General features: G+C 65.0%; 2 protein-coding genes across 4 annotated transcripts in view; one reads left to right on the top strand and one right to left on the bottom strand.

Moving 5' to 3' along the window:
* Window positions 1–188: 188 nt before the first annotated feature.
* CBARP (CACN subunit beta associated regulatory protein) lies at window positions 189–6,746 on the top strand. Its single transcript, XM_082297800.1, has 10 exons — window positions 189–229; window positions 2,378–2,449; window positions 3,007–3,152; window positions 3,251–3,312; window positions 3,615–3,780; window positions 3,850–4,024; window positions 4,220–4,372; window positions 4,692–4,899; window positions 5,013–5,196; window positions 5,520–6,746. The coding sequence occupies exons 2-10, from the start codon at window positions 2,402–2,404 to the stop codon at window positions 6,712–6,714; spliced, it is 2,337 nt and encodes a 778-aa protein (XP_082153926.1). The 5' UTR covers window positions 189–229; window positions 2,378–2,401; the 3' UTR covers window positions 6,715–6,746.
* An 832-nt stretch (window positions 6,747–7,578) lies between these two features.
* STK11 (serine/threonine kinase 11) overlaps window positions 7,579–14,490 on the bottom strand; it is a 33,171-nt gene continuing 26,259 nt past the window's right edge. For all 3 annotated transcript variants that reach the window (XM_082297903.1, XM_082297904.1, XM_082297905.1), the window contains 3 exons: window positions 14,248–14,441; window positions 10,160–10,379; window positions 7,579–8,882 (listed from right to left, as the gene is read on the bottom strand). In XM_082297903.1, coding sequence (XP_082154029.1) covers window positions 10,171–10,379; window positions 14,248–14,441 — 403 coding nt within the window. In that variant the 3' untranslated portion in view covers window positions 7,579–8,882; window positions 10,160–10,170. The remainder of the gene's footprint in view (window positions 8,883–10,159; window positions 10,380–14,247; window positions 14,442–14,490) is intronic.

Here is a 14,490-nt window from a genome sequence, read left to right as displayed (position 1 = left end):
TGCGGGAGGAGGCGCAGGCAGAAGCACAGGCAGGGCTGTGGGGCAGGCAGAGGAGCAGGGGGGTGCAGTGGGGGGACAGGCAGGGCTGGTGCAGGCAGGGCTGGGGCAGCCCCTGTCCCCACGTGACGCCCGCGCCGCGCGGGGGCGGCTCCGGTTCATTCATAAATCCCGGGGCCGCCCCGCCGCACCGAGCGCAGCGGCGGCGATGGAGCCCCGGTCTCGGTTGTAGGTGAGTGTCTGGCTCCGCCGCCTCGCGACAGCCCCTATCGCGACACAGGGAACCGGCCCGGCCGAAGGGAGGCCAACATTCCCTACCGCGCGTGGAGGTCCCGGGGGCTCCCGCCTCGCTGTCACCAGCCCTGTCGGCAGCCCTGTCAGCAGCTCTGCCTGCATCCCTTATCCCTGTCCCACATCCCTGTCCCACATCCCTGCCCGCATCCCTCATCTTGCATTCCTGTCTCCATCCCTGCCCCACATTCCTGCCTGCATCCCGCATCCCTGCCTGCATCCCGCATCCTTGCCTCCATCCCCGCCCCACATCCCTGACTGCATCCCCGTCACCGGGCTGGGGCGCGGGGCTGCAGTCACAGGGGGCAGAGCGGGTCCCCGCCACACCCCCAGCCCAACCCCGGCCCAGCCGGACCCCGTGGGTCGCACACACGCGTGGGGCACAGCCCCGGCCCGCCCCCCGCGCCCCCTCCCACGTGCGGGGGCGCGGCACCATCGGGGTCCCCGGCCCCCGAGCCTCCGCCCTGGGCACTGGTGGCGACCCCAGGACCCGCCCCGTGTCCCCCCCCCCCTCCCGGGGGGACAGCCCGGGGACCGGCCCCCTCCTCCAGACAATGGCCGTCCTGTTCCTGCCGGGTCGCCATGGAGACGGGATTCCTCCATGATGGGGAACAGGAGGAACATTCTTCCCGCTCCCCCCGGCGCCCCGCGACCCCCGCCTCGGGCCTGAGGGTGCCCCGCAAGGATCTCGCCCGTGGGGCGCCCATCCCGCGTGGAGCCGCAGCCCCTCTGCCGGGGTCCCCCCATGTGGTCGGAAGCGGGACCTCCCCCCTCCCTGTCTCGGGGGTCGCGGGATGGGTCCCCTCACCTCGTGCTGCATCCCACCAGCTTGGAGATGCCCGAGGGGCGGTGTGGGCAGGGGATTCTCTGCCTCGGGAGGCCCCCAACACCCCGATAATCCTCCAAGGGGTTCATACCCCGACCCGTGACAGGGCTGCCCTCAGCCATCACCATTCCTCACTGCCAGCTGCGACACGGCCACCCCTGCGCTGTCCCCACGAGTGACAGTCCCCACCCCTTCACGGGCTCCATTCACATTTTTCACTGACCTAATTTTGAGCGGCTTCCAAGTGCCCACCCCTGCCCGCTCCGGGGGTCCCCAACAGCATCGCCCACCCAGCTCAGGCTCAGCCCCTTCAGCAGCCTGGGGACACACGGAGGGGACACACGGAGGGGACACACGGAGGGGACACACGGCCTCGCAGCGGGAGCTGGAGCTCGACAGCCCCCGGGAAGGGTCGGACACGCGGGAGGGTGACGAGGTCCCCGCCGGGTCCCCAAAGGCCGCAGGGCCGATTCCGCGGAGGGATGTGGGACCCCTGTTCCCCGCGGCTCTCGGTCCTCAGGAGCTCGGCCCGGCCCCCCCGGCCCCTCGGTGTCCCCCCCGCGCGGACAGCCCGGTGACGGAGCCGCTCTCGGGATGACTCACGAGCGTCACCCGTCGCGCTCCGGCGACACCCACGCCACGAGCTGTGGGGCGGCCACCTGCCCCCCGTCCCTGCCGGGTGCCCCCAGCGCGGCTCCCCCCGACCTTCCGCGGGCAGGGGGTCCCCCGGCAGCGGGGCTGGGGCTGCGTTTGGCCTCCGGGGACGGCAGCGCGGCGTCACCCCGGATCCGGGGCAGGGACTTCTCCCCCCGGGCCAGCTCTGGCCACCAGCACCAGCCACTGTTTGGCGGCTCCGGCCCCAGCCGGGCGTGGGGACCGCGGCCGTTCTCCGCGGGGTCGGGGGCTGTGCCCACGCGAGTCCGAGGGCTGGGCGCGGGGGGTGGCTGTGCCCGGCGGGGGTGAGGGGCTCCCTGGGGAGGGGCAGCGGTTCTGCCCCCTCCTCCCCATCCCTCCATCCGTCCATCCCTGCTTCCCTCCTGACCACACCCTCCATCCCTTCATCCTTCCCCTGAGCACACCCTCCCTTCATCCCTCCATCCCGGTCCCTCCCTCCATCTCTCCATCCCGGTCCCTCCCTCCCGGTCCCTCCCGGCAGCTCCGCACCGCGGTGCCGGGCAGGGGCCGGGCAGGAGCCGCCGCCGCCGCCCCCGGCCCGGCCCCGCCGTCCCGGCCGGTGCCTCCCTCTGTCTCCCCCCGCCCCAGGACACGCTCGGGCCGGGACAGACCATGAGCGATGACCCAACACCCTGGGACAACGCGACCGAGAGCGCCACGGTGAGTCCTGCCTGTCCCTGCCGCGCCTCCCCACGTCGCCAGCCTCGGGGTCCCGCGGGAGGGGGGGATGCATGTTGGGAGCTGTGGGGTTCTCGTGGCTGCCCTGGGGCTGGCGTCTTCTCTCGGATGGGGACAGCAGCAGCCCCTCTGTCACCTCTTGCTCTGCCAGCGCTGGGCGTGGGTGACAGCTCTTCGTGCACCGCTGGGATGCTCTGGGTGCTTGGGGTCCAAGGGCCTGGGGGCTGCTGCCGGATCAGCCCCTCTGCCCCGGTCAGGGGGAGTGAGCAAGGACCCCCGCGGCGGGGAATGACTGGGGGCCCTGTCGCCGTCCCCATCCCCGTTCCCACTCCCGCTTGGCGCGGGGGCCGCGGGCGGCTCAGCCCCCCCGGCTGCCGTTGCCTTGGTGCAGGCAGGGCCCGGGGGCGGCGGGGGGGTGGGGGGGGGGGGGCGCGGCGGCTCTGGGGAGCAGTGCTGGCGTCAGCGCAGTGGGGGCAGATTTGGGGTGGGCTGGGGTCCCCCAGCGCGTCCCCTCGGCTCAGCTCCTCGGGCCCGGGCAGGCGGTGCCCGGCGAGGTGTCCCCCCAGGATGGGTACGTGCTGCTCCTCGCCCTGCTCTCCATCTTCATCGGGGGCACCCTGGTCCTGCTCTCGGGCATCCTGATCATCTGCCGCCGCTGCTGCGAGGCCGACCGCCGGCACTCCAGGTGGGCTAGGGGTGATGCCACTCTCTCCGGGGTGTGTGGTACCGCCAGGAGGGTCGGGCAGGCTGGGCCGGACACCTCTGATCCTCCTTCCCTCACAGAGCCAGCGATGACCCCGAGAAAACCAACACCACTTACCTGGATGACTCGCAGCCAGCGCAGGGTGAGTGACCCGAGTGCAGCGCTGACCTCCCCAGTGGCATCCCAAGTTCTGGGGAGGGCAGTGAGGCAGCTCCTGGGCCCTCCCCTCCCAAGGTGCAGCTGCCGGCCCTGCAGCAATGACCACCACACACCCCTTGTACTCTCTATTATCCATCCCTGGCTGTGGAGCGGGACTGGCAGCCGGGAGCAGGGAATTCCAGGCTGGCATTGAGGCCATGGGTGCAGCAAGTTTGCCAAGCCTCAGCTGGGGAAGCCGGGGTGCACCACGGTGGGGGAGCTGGTTGCTGACCCCCTTCTCCACAGATATCACCGGCAAAGCAGAGGACCCCGAGTGCCTGTCATCCTCCAGCTACCGGGATGCGGAGAGCGAGCGGTTCCTGTCCTCCAGCTCCTCCACTGCCCGGCGTGTCTCCTTCAACGAGGCCGCGCTCTTTGACCAGGGCAAGAAGACCCAGGAGAAGGGGAGGAGGTGAAGCTCTGGGCTGAGGGGTGGGACAGGAGGGCCAGGGCTGCCCCTCCTGACCTGGCTGTCCCGCAGGTACACACTGACAGAGGGGGACTTCCATCACCTGAAGAACGCCCGCCTGACCCACCTGCACCTCCCACCGCCTGCCCTCAAGATTGTCACCATCCACGAGTGCGAGTCCAGCGAGAACAGCCTGGCCATGACCCCCCGCCTGCCCCCGCCCAAGCCCGGTCTCGCCATCTTCCAGGTGAGCCCCCAGCGCCAGAGGGACAGGTGGGACTTGGGGAGCCGGGCATCCTACAGCACCCCAGGGAGGCACCGCTGGGCCCAGGGTGGGAGTCTCAGGGCCTTGCTGGAAGTGGAGACAGGAGGCCCTGGGGTGCAGGGGCCCCTCTTGGTCCCCACCCTCATGCAGACCCCCTGAGCGTGCTCTGCCTTGCAGCCCCCTGCGGGGGCCCTGCCTCGGCCAGTGCTCCCCAGCCATGCCGTGGGCCCCAGCTCTGCCCTGCCCGGGGACACCTACAACTCCACCGTGGACACCAGCTTCACGGAGGCCAGCCCGTCCACCTCCTCCAACTCCGGGGAGGGCCCCTCGGTGAGTGCTGGAGCAGGGGGCCGGGACTTGGCAGGGGAAGGGGCTCCCAGCCTGCGCAGCCCCAAGGGTCCTGTCCCGCTCCCTCCCTGTTCCCCCAGATCCCATCCCTTCCCCCCCACTCCGTGCCAGGGAGAGATGTGGGCATCCAGCTAGAAACAGGCTCTGCCCCCCCCTGCCTTGTCCCTGCCCCGGGGGATATTTGTGCATCTGCTGTGGCCCAGCTCTGTGGAGCGGACAAAGGAGCCGAGTGGGATGCGGCAGGGCTGGGGGGGCATGCGTGGGACCGAGCGGGCACTCACGGCCCCCCCCACACCCCCAGTTCACAGCAGCACCCAGGAGCGGGAAGGCGGCTGGGGTGGGCAGTGCCGGCCCCGGGGAGATCCCCCCGACCCCCCCCCAGGGCACCGTCCTGCAGTTCTTCACTCGCCTGCGTCGCCACGCCAGCCTGGACGGGGCCAGCCCCTACTTCAGGATCAAGAAGTGGAAGCTGGAGAGCACCCAGCGGGCGTCCAGCCTGGACACCAGAGGTGGGGGGCAGTGGGAGCCCCACGGGGCTGTGCAGGGTGGGTGGACATGTGTGGGTGGGGGGCTGGCGGTGCCGGTTGGGTTTGTCCCCCCAGCCCTGCCCTGCACCCCACAGGGTCCCCCAAGCGTCGGCAGTTCCAGAGGCAGCGGGCGGCCAGCGAGAGCATGGACCAGGAGGACCGGGACCCCCATCAAACCGACATCATCCAGTACATTGCCCACACGGACGACGTGGCCTTCCACCCCGCGGGGGGCCCCTTCCTGCCCTCCCCCGCCAGCCCCCCACCCTCTCTCGGCAGGTATTTTTCAGTAGATAAGAGGGGACGGGGATGGGTGAGCCGGGCACCGGGAAGTCACCGAGGGACCCCACGCTGCCCTGGGCATGGGGAGCTCCCACTTCTGCGGCTCTGGTGGGGCAACCGGGTCTGGGGTGAGGGGTCTGGGGGAGGCTGGTGATGGGGAGGTTGGGTTGGGGCGCGGGCACGGTGGTGGGGACAGCATGGGGGACCGGGTGGCACCATGGAACCGCGGTGGAGCCTGCAGGGGCCGGGCTGGCACATCCCTGCCCGCTGCCTGCGGGGTCTGTCCGGTCCCTGACGTGACACCGGGGTGGTGCTCGCAGGCTAGAGCCGGGCGAGGGGGGCGCGGGCAGCCCCGGCGAGTCCGGCGTCCCCGAGCAGCCCAGCGCCTACCACGACATCTGGAGCCTGCGCGCCTCGCTGGAGCTGTACGCGGCCTCCGAGCGCAGCAACGACCAGGACTCGGTGCGCAGCGACGGCGGGGACAGCGTCTCCTCCGCCAGCGGCGTGCCCCCCTGCCCCTCCCCTTCCCTGGACGAGGCTGAAGGCCCCGAGGAGAAGTTCTGGGGTCGGCCCAAGCCGGAGGAGTCGGAGCCCGGCACGCGCAAGCTGCTGCAGATGGACAGTGGCTACGCCTCCATCGAGGCGCCCAGCCGGGGGGGCGAGGAGGGTCCCCCCAAGGACCAGACGGCCTCCGAGAAGCGCATTTGCTTCACCAGCGCCGGGCGGAAAGGAACGATCTTCGAGAGCTTCGAGGGCCGGGAGCCGGAGGAGGAGGAGGAGGAGGAGGAGGAAGAAGAGGAGGAAGAGGAGGAGGGGGGGAGCACGACCCTGGGCGCAGCGGGTGGGGGCCACCTCCGTCCCCACAGCCCCCTGGCCTGGTCCCCGTACGGGCAGATGTTCCCGGGGAGGGAGGGGCTGCCCCGGCGGGACTACAGCATCGACGAGAAGACGGACGCGCTGTTCAACGCCTTCGTGCGCCACGACCCCCAGTTCGACGAGTCGCCGCTGCGGGGGAAGCACCGCTCCCGCACCCACCTGCGCAAGCAGTGGCAGCACACGAAGCAATTCAGCGACCCCGGCGTGCGGTACCCGGCGCTGGAGCGGCACCGGACGCCCCTGCGCCGCGGCGACAGCGCCAATTACCCCCTGGACGCCCGGTTCCACAGCCCCCTGCCCCGCATCGTCAGTGCCGGCGACGAGGAGGCGGCCGAGGCGGCCGATGGGGTCCCTCCTGCCCCGGCGCTGCCTGACCCCGAGATCCAGGTGATCGTGGAGGAGCCCGGAGAGGCAGCCCCCGAGCCCAAGGCTGGCTCCGAGCCCCCTGAGGACGATGACTGCCCCGGCCCCGGGAGATGCTTGGGGCTGGGCTCCAGCTCGGAGCTGATGGACAAGATAGCCGGCGGCCTGGAGGAGCGGCTGTATGGGCACCTGAGGAAAGCGGGAGAGAGAGAGACCCCCGAGCGCACGGTGGCCGTGGCGGCCAGTGATGCCCCCCCCGACCACAGCCCGGTCTAGGCCCAGCGTGAGGGGGAGAGACCCCGGCACAGGGGGGCTCAGCTCCCACCAAGGGTTCGGGGGCTCCATCCCCTCCTGCTGCCGGCACGGGGTGCCCGGTGCGGGAAGGATGTCCCGGCCCGGGAAGGCCAGGAGAGCACGTGGGGGCCCCTGGCTGTACCCCCACCGCGGGGGTCCGGTAGCGCGGGGTGGCCGAGCCCCCCGGCCCGGGAGCGAGGGCCCGGACTGAGAGAGCCCCGGGGGTCGGGGCGCGGAGGAGAAGCCGAGCGTTGGCCGGGGGTCAGCGCTAAGGGACTTTGCTGAACCCCCCAACCCCGCTGAGCCCCCGTGGCACCTCCGCTCTCCCCTCTCTCCGTGGTTTTACAAGCAATAAGCCTCTCGTCCGGCCGGGAATGTCCCCGCCAGGAAGGGGCCGGAGCTGGGTGTTCCCGCTCCGGGGGATGCTGCGGTGCCGCCCCGGCCAGGGGGCAGTTTGGGGAGGGGGGAGTCACCTCCTCAATCCCAAACCCCCTCCACGATCTGCAGGGAGCCTGGGATCTAAACTGGAAGCAGGAGGCCTGGGCCAGGGGGATTCTTGAGGGGCTCAAGCACCTCCTGCGGGGGGGGCCCCACAGTGGCAGCCTAAGGGCTGGGGGGGGTCAGGATCAGCCCCGGGGACCCCAAAAATACCCCCCGGAGGGGTGGGGGCTGCCTGGTGCCTGCCCCCGGTGCTCCCCCCTCGGCCCAGGGTACAGGGTGAGAGCAGAGCAGGGGGTCCCCAGTGTTTGCTGTGGGTGACCCCCAGTGCCCCCCACCACCCCAGGAGCTCAGTGGGGGCTCGAGGATATTTACTGATTTTTACAGAGGCGGCGGCTGCTCCGGGGGGAGGGGCGTGTTTGCTTTTTATTGGGTTTTTATTTGTGTTTCAAAGGATGGGTGAAAAAGAGAAAAAAAAAGAAACTGCCCCAGCCCAGCCCCGGCTGCGTCACCTGGGACTCGGCAGCGGGGGGGGGACAGGCAGGGCCCCCCCAAACCCCCATTGCATGCGAGTAGAGGCCGGGTTGCCCCTTCCCTCTGCGCAGGCTCTGCCCAAAGCCCTCCCTCCATCATCTCCGCGTTTTTAAGTCTATAAACAAAGGAGAAATACCAAAACCAACCAACTGTGACGTCTCTGAGCTCTTTTCTTACCTTCTTCCCCCCCCGGGATGGTGCCTCTTGGGGGGGCGGGGGGGCTCCGGACCTGGCATTGCCCCACAAGTGTAGGGTTTGCCTGGGGGGCTGTGCCCTTCCAAAAGGAAAAGGAGGAAGAGGGGCTGGTCGTGCCCCTGACCCCGCCTGCTGCAGGAGGAAGGACATGAAACCCACCTGCTGTTTTCACTTTATTTTTCTTTAAAAAAGAAAAAAAAAAGAGAAAAAAAAAAAAGGAAGGGAAAAAAAAAGCAAAAAAAAAAAAAAAAGGCAGGAAAAAAAAGCCAAGTGGCTGCCAGTGCCCCGATCCCTTCTGAGCCCAGATTCCTCCCAAGCTCTGAGCCCTTCCTGGGCCCTGTTCCCTTCTGAGCCCCTCCGAGCCCCCGTGCAGCATGCAGGTGTAATAGAGTTCTGCTTTGTCTTAATACCTGTTGGTTTTTTTTGTTTGTTTTTTTGTTTTTTTTCCTCATCTGGTTTATTTTAACACATCACGATGTGTAGGAATCTCTAAATATACCGCAAATATAAACAAAACAAAACAAAAAAAGAAAAAAAAAAAGAGGAAAATATATAATATATAACAGTAGTCTAAAACATAAAGTGCACGGCAATGGCTTTGCACGACTCTACATGGCCGGGGGGGGGGGGGCCCGGCAGGGGGGAGGGGGAGGGTCCCACCCCCCCGACCCCTCATCCCTCCCTTCCCATCGCAAAATTAAAAACAGAATCAGTGTCTTGATTGGCAAAGAGTGATTGGGGGGGAGGGGGGCAGCGTCCTGGCAGCGGCAGAGTTCAACTTCCAGGTGTCCAGAGGGGAAGGTCCGGCCACTGCAGCTTCGTGTCCTGGCGCTGGCCGGAGCAGGGGGCGCGGGGAGGGAAGGGGGGGCTCCTTGGTTGGTTTCCTCTGGTTTCCTTTTGGATCGCAAGCACAGTCCAGTCCCAGGAGAGAGGCAGAGCTGGGGCGAGGAGGGGGACGCAGGCTGGCCCGGGGCCTGGGGACGCTGTGGGGAGAACAGAGAGAAGGGCATTAGGGAGGGCAGGGGGTGCCCAGTTTGGGGTGCTGGCTCTGCTCCTGCCCTGCCCCGGGGCTCCCTCTGGCACCCCGGGATGGGAGCAAGGGGCCTGAGGTCCCTGCAGAGGCAGAGGGGCCTGGGGTCCCTGAGCTGCCCCTGGAAGGTTTTGGGTGCTCCCACAGCTCGTGATCCCTCAGCCAGGTGAGCCCAGACCTGCCCAAAGCAAAACCCCGAGGAGAAAACGCTGCCAAGGAATGTCATGGATGCCAAGGAGGGGAACATTCCCTTCCTTCCAAAGGTTTCTGGGCTAAGGAGGGCAGTGACCCAGCCAGGCTTGGGCAGCCCACACGGAGCTTCCCCTTCCAGCAGCAGCGGAGCGGGGAAGGGGCAGGAGGAGCAGCAGGTCCGGAGAGCCCCATCCCAAGCTCCGGCTGCACCGACTCCCCGCAGGTGACTCACTGCCCCCATGAATTAAAGATGGAGCTGCCACGGGCCTCTGACAGCTGCAGGGGGAGGATCCGGCTTTTATTTCGGGCTTTTTTCACACCACAAAGCTGGTCGTGATCCAGGAGATAACAGAGCTCAGCCCCAGCAGCGCCGTGACGAGCATGAGGCCGGGGGCGGATGAGGCTGAACATGAGTCACTGCTGGCTCCGTTATGAATGAGGGGTGGGAAGGAGGGGACAGGGCTTGGAGATAGGGAGGAAGGAGCCGGAAGGAGGGGGGGAAGCAGGGAGTGGGCTCAGCTTCCTCTGGAAAGGGCTTGGGCACGGCAGTGGCCTGGCCATGGGTGACTGGGCCACCTCCTGGGCTGGGGGCAGGTCCCATGGGGGCCTCTCTGGGGACACCCTGGAGCTCAGCATCCCTCTGCAGCCCAGCTCCTCTGTGCTCCCCAAATCCGGGTGAGTGGTGAGGCCGGGAGCAGGGCAGGGGGGGGCCTGGTGCCAGGGAAAGGGGGTGTCATGACGCAGCCTGGCCACAGCCCAGGAGGGGAGAGAGACCATGACAGCACCTCTCACACAACAGGCCAGAATAGAGCAGAGCCAGGTGGGCAGAGCAGGGCATGGGGAGTCCCCCCTGGGCTCTGCACTCCCCAGCACCACAGGGAGTCCAGACCTTGGGTACCAGGGACTCTGCAGAGGGATGCTCAGGACCCAGACTACAAAACAGCCCTCCACTCCCTCCTGTTACCCATGGCTGGGGCAGGCTTGGATGTCCCCCTCCCCATCCCTCAGGCAGAGACCCCCGGGGTGCCCCTGCAGTACCTGGGCAGAGCTCACTGCTGCTTGCAGGTGGAGAGCTTGCGGATCTTGCTGCTGGCAGAGCAGGCCTTGCGGGAGGGGTTGGAGGAGGCGCTGGCCCGGCGCTCGCCCTTGGCCCTGGTGCTCAGCTGCCCCGGCTCTGTCCCGTTCATGCACACGGCCTTGGGCAGCCCCTTGCCGCGGCTCTGCCCGTTCTGCCCGGCCTCCTCCTCAGGCACCTGTCCTGCAAGGGAACGGCCACGGTGAGATGTGGCAGCAGCCCCTCAAGGAGCATCCCCTTCCCAGCGCCTGCGATGGATCCTGCTCCTGCAGGAAACCTGAACCTGCTCCTCCTTCGAGGAGCACAGGGGAGAGATCCTGAACCTGGCAAGTGCAAGGTTGGGAGCCTGAGACTGCACCTCCCTCCCTGCTCCCCTCGAGGACGGGTTTGGCCCCCGTTCCCCCAGCACACAGCAGATGCTGGTCCCCAGCACACAGACACGGTGTCCCCTCCTCCCTGGACTATGTGTGTGCCCTGCTCCCGACCCCAGGCAGCAGCCTGGCTCCTCCGGGGAGGAGAGGGGCAGCAGTGGATGAGGTCACTCCTCTTCCTCCTGCCTTCTCTGCAGGTCCCAGCCCCAGGCACCAACTTTGGGGTACCCAGGGGCTGGGTGTGTTTGCAGAACGGGGCAGCACAGCCCCTTCCCGGCAGGGCTGGGGCTCAGGTGTGTCACCGTCCCCTGAGGGAACACCCTGATGGGTGTCATCAGCCCCTCTCCCTCCTCAGCTCCCTGTGACTCAGCAGAGCGGGTGAAGAGCTATTTCCAGAGGCATCTCCTGCTGCCACAGCCGGGACTTGGGTCACATCCCTTCAGCCGGGGAGTGACGGAGGGATGTGGCTGCAGAGCATCCCTGGGGGCTCCCAGCGGGCACACGGCGCAGCCCCCAGCCCAACGCAAGGCTGAGGAGAGGCTTTATCAGGCTCCTGGCTCCCCCCCACCGGATCCAGCCGAGGCAATTTCCTTCCAGCAGGAACGTCACGCTCCAGGGCCCTTCAGTTATGACTCAGAGGTTTGAGTGGAAGCAAAGGCTGTAAGACGATTATGTATAATTTTCTTTAAAGGATGCTCAATCCTTTCTCCGCCAAGGCCGGGCGGGACGTCAGCTCCGCTTGCGCCAACGATCACCCCACTGCTGGGAGCTGGGGGGGACACGCAGGACTGGTGGGAGAGCTGCTTCTCCTCTGAAGGAGCACAGTGGGGGTTCCACCTCGGACCCCTGTGCCTTGCCACATCATCCCTGGCCACTGCCAGAGATGGGAAGGGATGGGGGGATGCATCCTGGGTTACACGTGCGATCGATTCCCTCCGGATCTGCCCCCCGGATCCCTCCCAATGGCTCCCAGAGCTGCCACAGCTCCCAATCACTGCCTTGTGGCTGCTAACCTGAGTGCTCCTGCCACGGGAACAGACATGGGCTGACTGGCCAGGGACAGCTCCTGGCTCTGGGCACCCAACCCTGGCACTGCCGGAGCCGGTAGCACCTGCAGTGCCCAGCCTGGCACCCCAGAGCAGCACAGTCCTGGCACAGCTCACCACAGGGGATTGTGGTGATGGGGATGCTCTCCCCTGCCACTGCCTCTGGCACTCTGGCAGTGACTGGCACAGCGGGAGGCTCGGGAGCACAAAGCTCATGGCCCTGCTATCGATCCCTGAGTCCTCTGGAGGGGTGATGGCTAGAAAGGGATCAGGGATCCAAGTTCCAGAAGAGGGGGGACACACTGGCCCCAGAGCCCCCAGGGATGGGGCTCCCTCGGGGGCTCACACGGGTCAGGCTGCAGCTCCAGGGCAGCACAGCCCAGCAGCAGCCCCAAAGAGCTCCAGGTTTTTCCTCCCATCCCTCCATCCCACCGGCACCACTGCAGAGCCTCAAACAACCCCATTCAGAGCAAAGCTGAGCGCTTCTCCTTCCCCTCCCTCAGCTGAGCTCGGGCCAAGTCAATTAACATTTCTGACTGGGGAGGGAAAAAAGAATCCATCCAAACAGCTCATTTGTCTTTTGTGTGACTCTTCCCTCCTCCCCTCCCTTCCCTGCTTCAAAAGCACAGTCCTGGGAGTCTATTATGGATACCAAGGAGGGAGGTGAATCGTGAGCTAATTTTACCTCCTTCACCAATGACAGTTGCTGACGTTCAAATTAATGAAAATAAAAATTCAGCATGGGCTGAAGTCTTGGCAACTGCTGCCCCCGCGGAACCGCTGACCCAGCGCTGCGTCTGCCCGAGCAGCTCCTGCCCACCTCACCCTCACCACGAGCAGGGCTAAAAATAAAATAAATAAAGGGAGGGCTGAGAGAGGAACCAGGAACGTGGCTGCTCATCCCTGCTCGTCTCTGCCACCCCTCACATTCTTAATGGCTCCGCATCCAGCTCATTCAGGCACCAAAAAAGGTTTCAAAATAACACCGCAAAGAGGTTTTGAATCGCTGTTTGTCAGACTGAGCACACAGACACCATGAGAAGTCAGGAATGCACCTTCCTGAGCACCAGGCTTGGCTCAGAAGCTCCAGTCCTGGCTGTATTTTCCAGCCTTAGACTGAAAAACCCAGGAGCAGGTGCTGCAGGATGGGGCTGCAGCAGAGGAAGGGTTAATGTAGGACAGGAAAGAGAAGTGCTCGGCAGAGCAGGACACTCACATCCTTTCACTGCAGGCAGAGTGGGGAGAGGATTCTGCCTGCAGGCCACAGCCATCCTCTCCTCCATCCTCTCCTCAGCACTTCCCTGGATGGGATGTTTAACACCGATTGAACCAGGGGCTTGAAACATGTACATCTCCCCACAGAGATGCATAAATCTTTAAATAACCCTTTAAAAATGAAAGAAGTTCCTCAAAGCCCCTTCTTCCTCTGAAGAACACAGGATTTAATGAGGTTTCCTCTTTCCCCCCCACCTCAAAACCCAACACCCACCCCCACCCATGAGTCACTCACACTCCTGCTCTGGCCGCCCAGCAGAGCCACAGCTGAACTGATCCACCATGTATAAGAGGGCTTTTAATTTATATTTTAATATGGGATCAGTTCTAGAAATGTAGTACTGAGCAGGTTCAAAGGGATGCTGCAGGAAGACTTGGGCAGAAAAATTCACATTTATTCCTCTCTGCAGCTGCCCCCACCTCTGCAATGCCTCACAAACCCACCGAGGGCCTGTGCTGGGACCCTCCTCACCCTGCTCCTCCCACGAGTGTGCTCCCAGTGCTGAGGGGATTCCTGCCCACCACAAACGCTGCACATCCCACCTCACCAGCCCCTCTCATCCTTTAGGTATCTAATCCCTCTGAAACAGCATGAGTTACATAGAGAACATGGAAGATCTTCCAGTAATCTGTCTGTCATCTGCCATGACAGCTCTGATTTGGGTTTAAACGCTGCTGTTTGTATGAGGAGAGTGAAATTCCTGGTGACACTGCTCTGGAGGGGATCCCCAACCTCAGCCACCTGCCTGCATGGGGCTCATCCTTCTCAGATGGGATGGACATGGAGCTGGGGAGCACTGGCAAGGGCCAAGCTGGGATGGACATGGAGGTGGGGAACACTGGCAAGGGCCAGGCTGGGATGGACATGGAATTGGGAAGCATTGGCAAGGGCCAGGCTGGGATGGACATGGAGTTGGGGAGCATTGGCAAGGGCCAGGCTGGGATGGACATGGAGTTGGGAAACACTGGCATTAGGCCAGGCTGGGACCAGTCTCCCAGCGTACAGGGGATCCCCCAGGTGTGCCATGTAACCTGAAGACAGAATCATTTCAGGGCTCTCCTCCCAAATAACTCATTCTAGCAAAACTGGTCCAAAGAATGAACTGTGCTGAACAGCAGAGTCCAGCAGCAGCTGTTCCTGGGAGAAAGGAAGAAGCTGGCACAGGGGTAACACTGGGAAGGGCATCCTGGTCGATGGAATCAAGGACTGAGGAATCTGGATCATCATGGCTCACTCACACCATTCCACAACCAACAGTCTCCTCCTCTGCTGAAAGGACTATTCAGACCTTGAGGCCTTTCCTAATAAAGCTTTAAACACGAAAAGAAAAAAAAAAAACCCAACCACTTCTCCCCTACCTGGTACTGTGAAGTCCTGAGTGTAGATGATATCATCTTCAATGTCATACAAGTCATCATCCTCTTCCTCATTGTAGCCATGCAGATCTTCCAGGTAAGGCACCGCCGTCATGCTCCTCCACCTGTCCTTCGTCTCGGGGCTGGGAGGGATGGGCACCAGCGCCTCTGCCTGAGCGTGTTTCTTCCTAAACCAGCTGCAGAGAGCCCAAGGACAGAGCTGGGTCAGTGCACAAGGCATGCAGG

The sequence above is a fragment of the Coloeus monedula genome (genome assembly GCF_965178545.1).
Source record: "Coloeus monedula genome assembly, chromosome: 27".
Taxonomy (NCBI): domain Eukaryota; kingdom Metazoa; phylum Chordata; class Aves; order Passeriformes; family Corvidae; genus Coloeus; species Coloeus monedula.
Note: the sequence above shows the minus strand (reverse complement) of the source record. Positions and strands in the feature narration are given on the sequence as shown.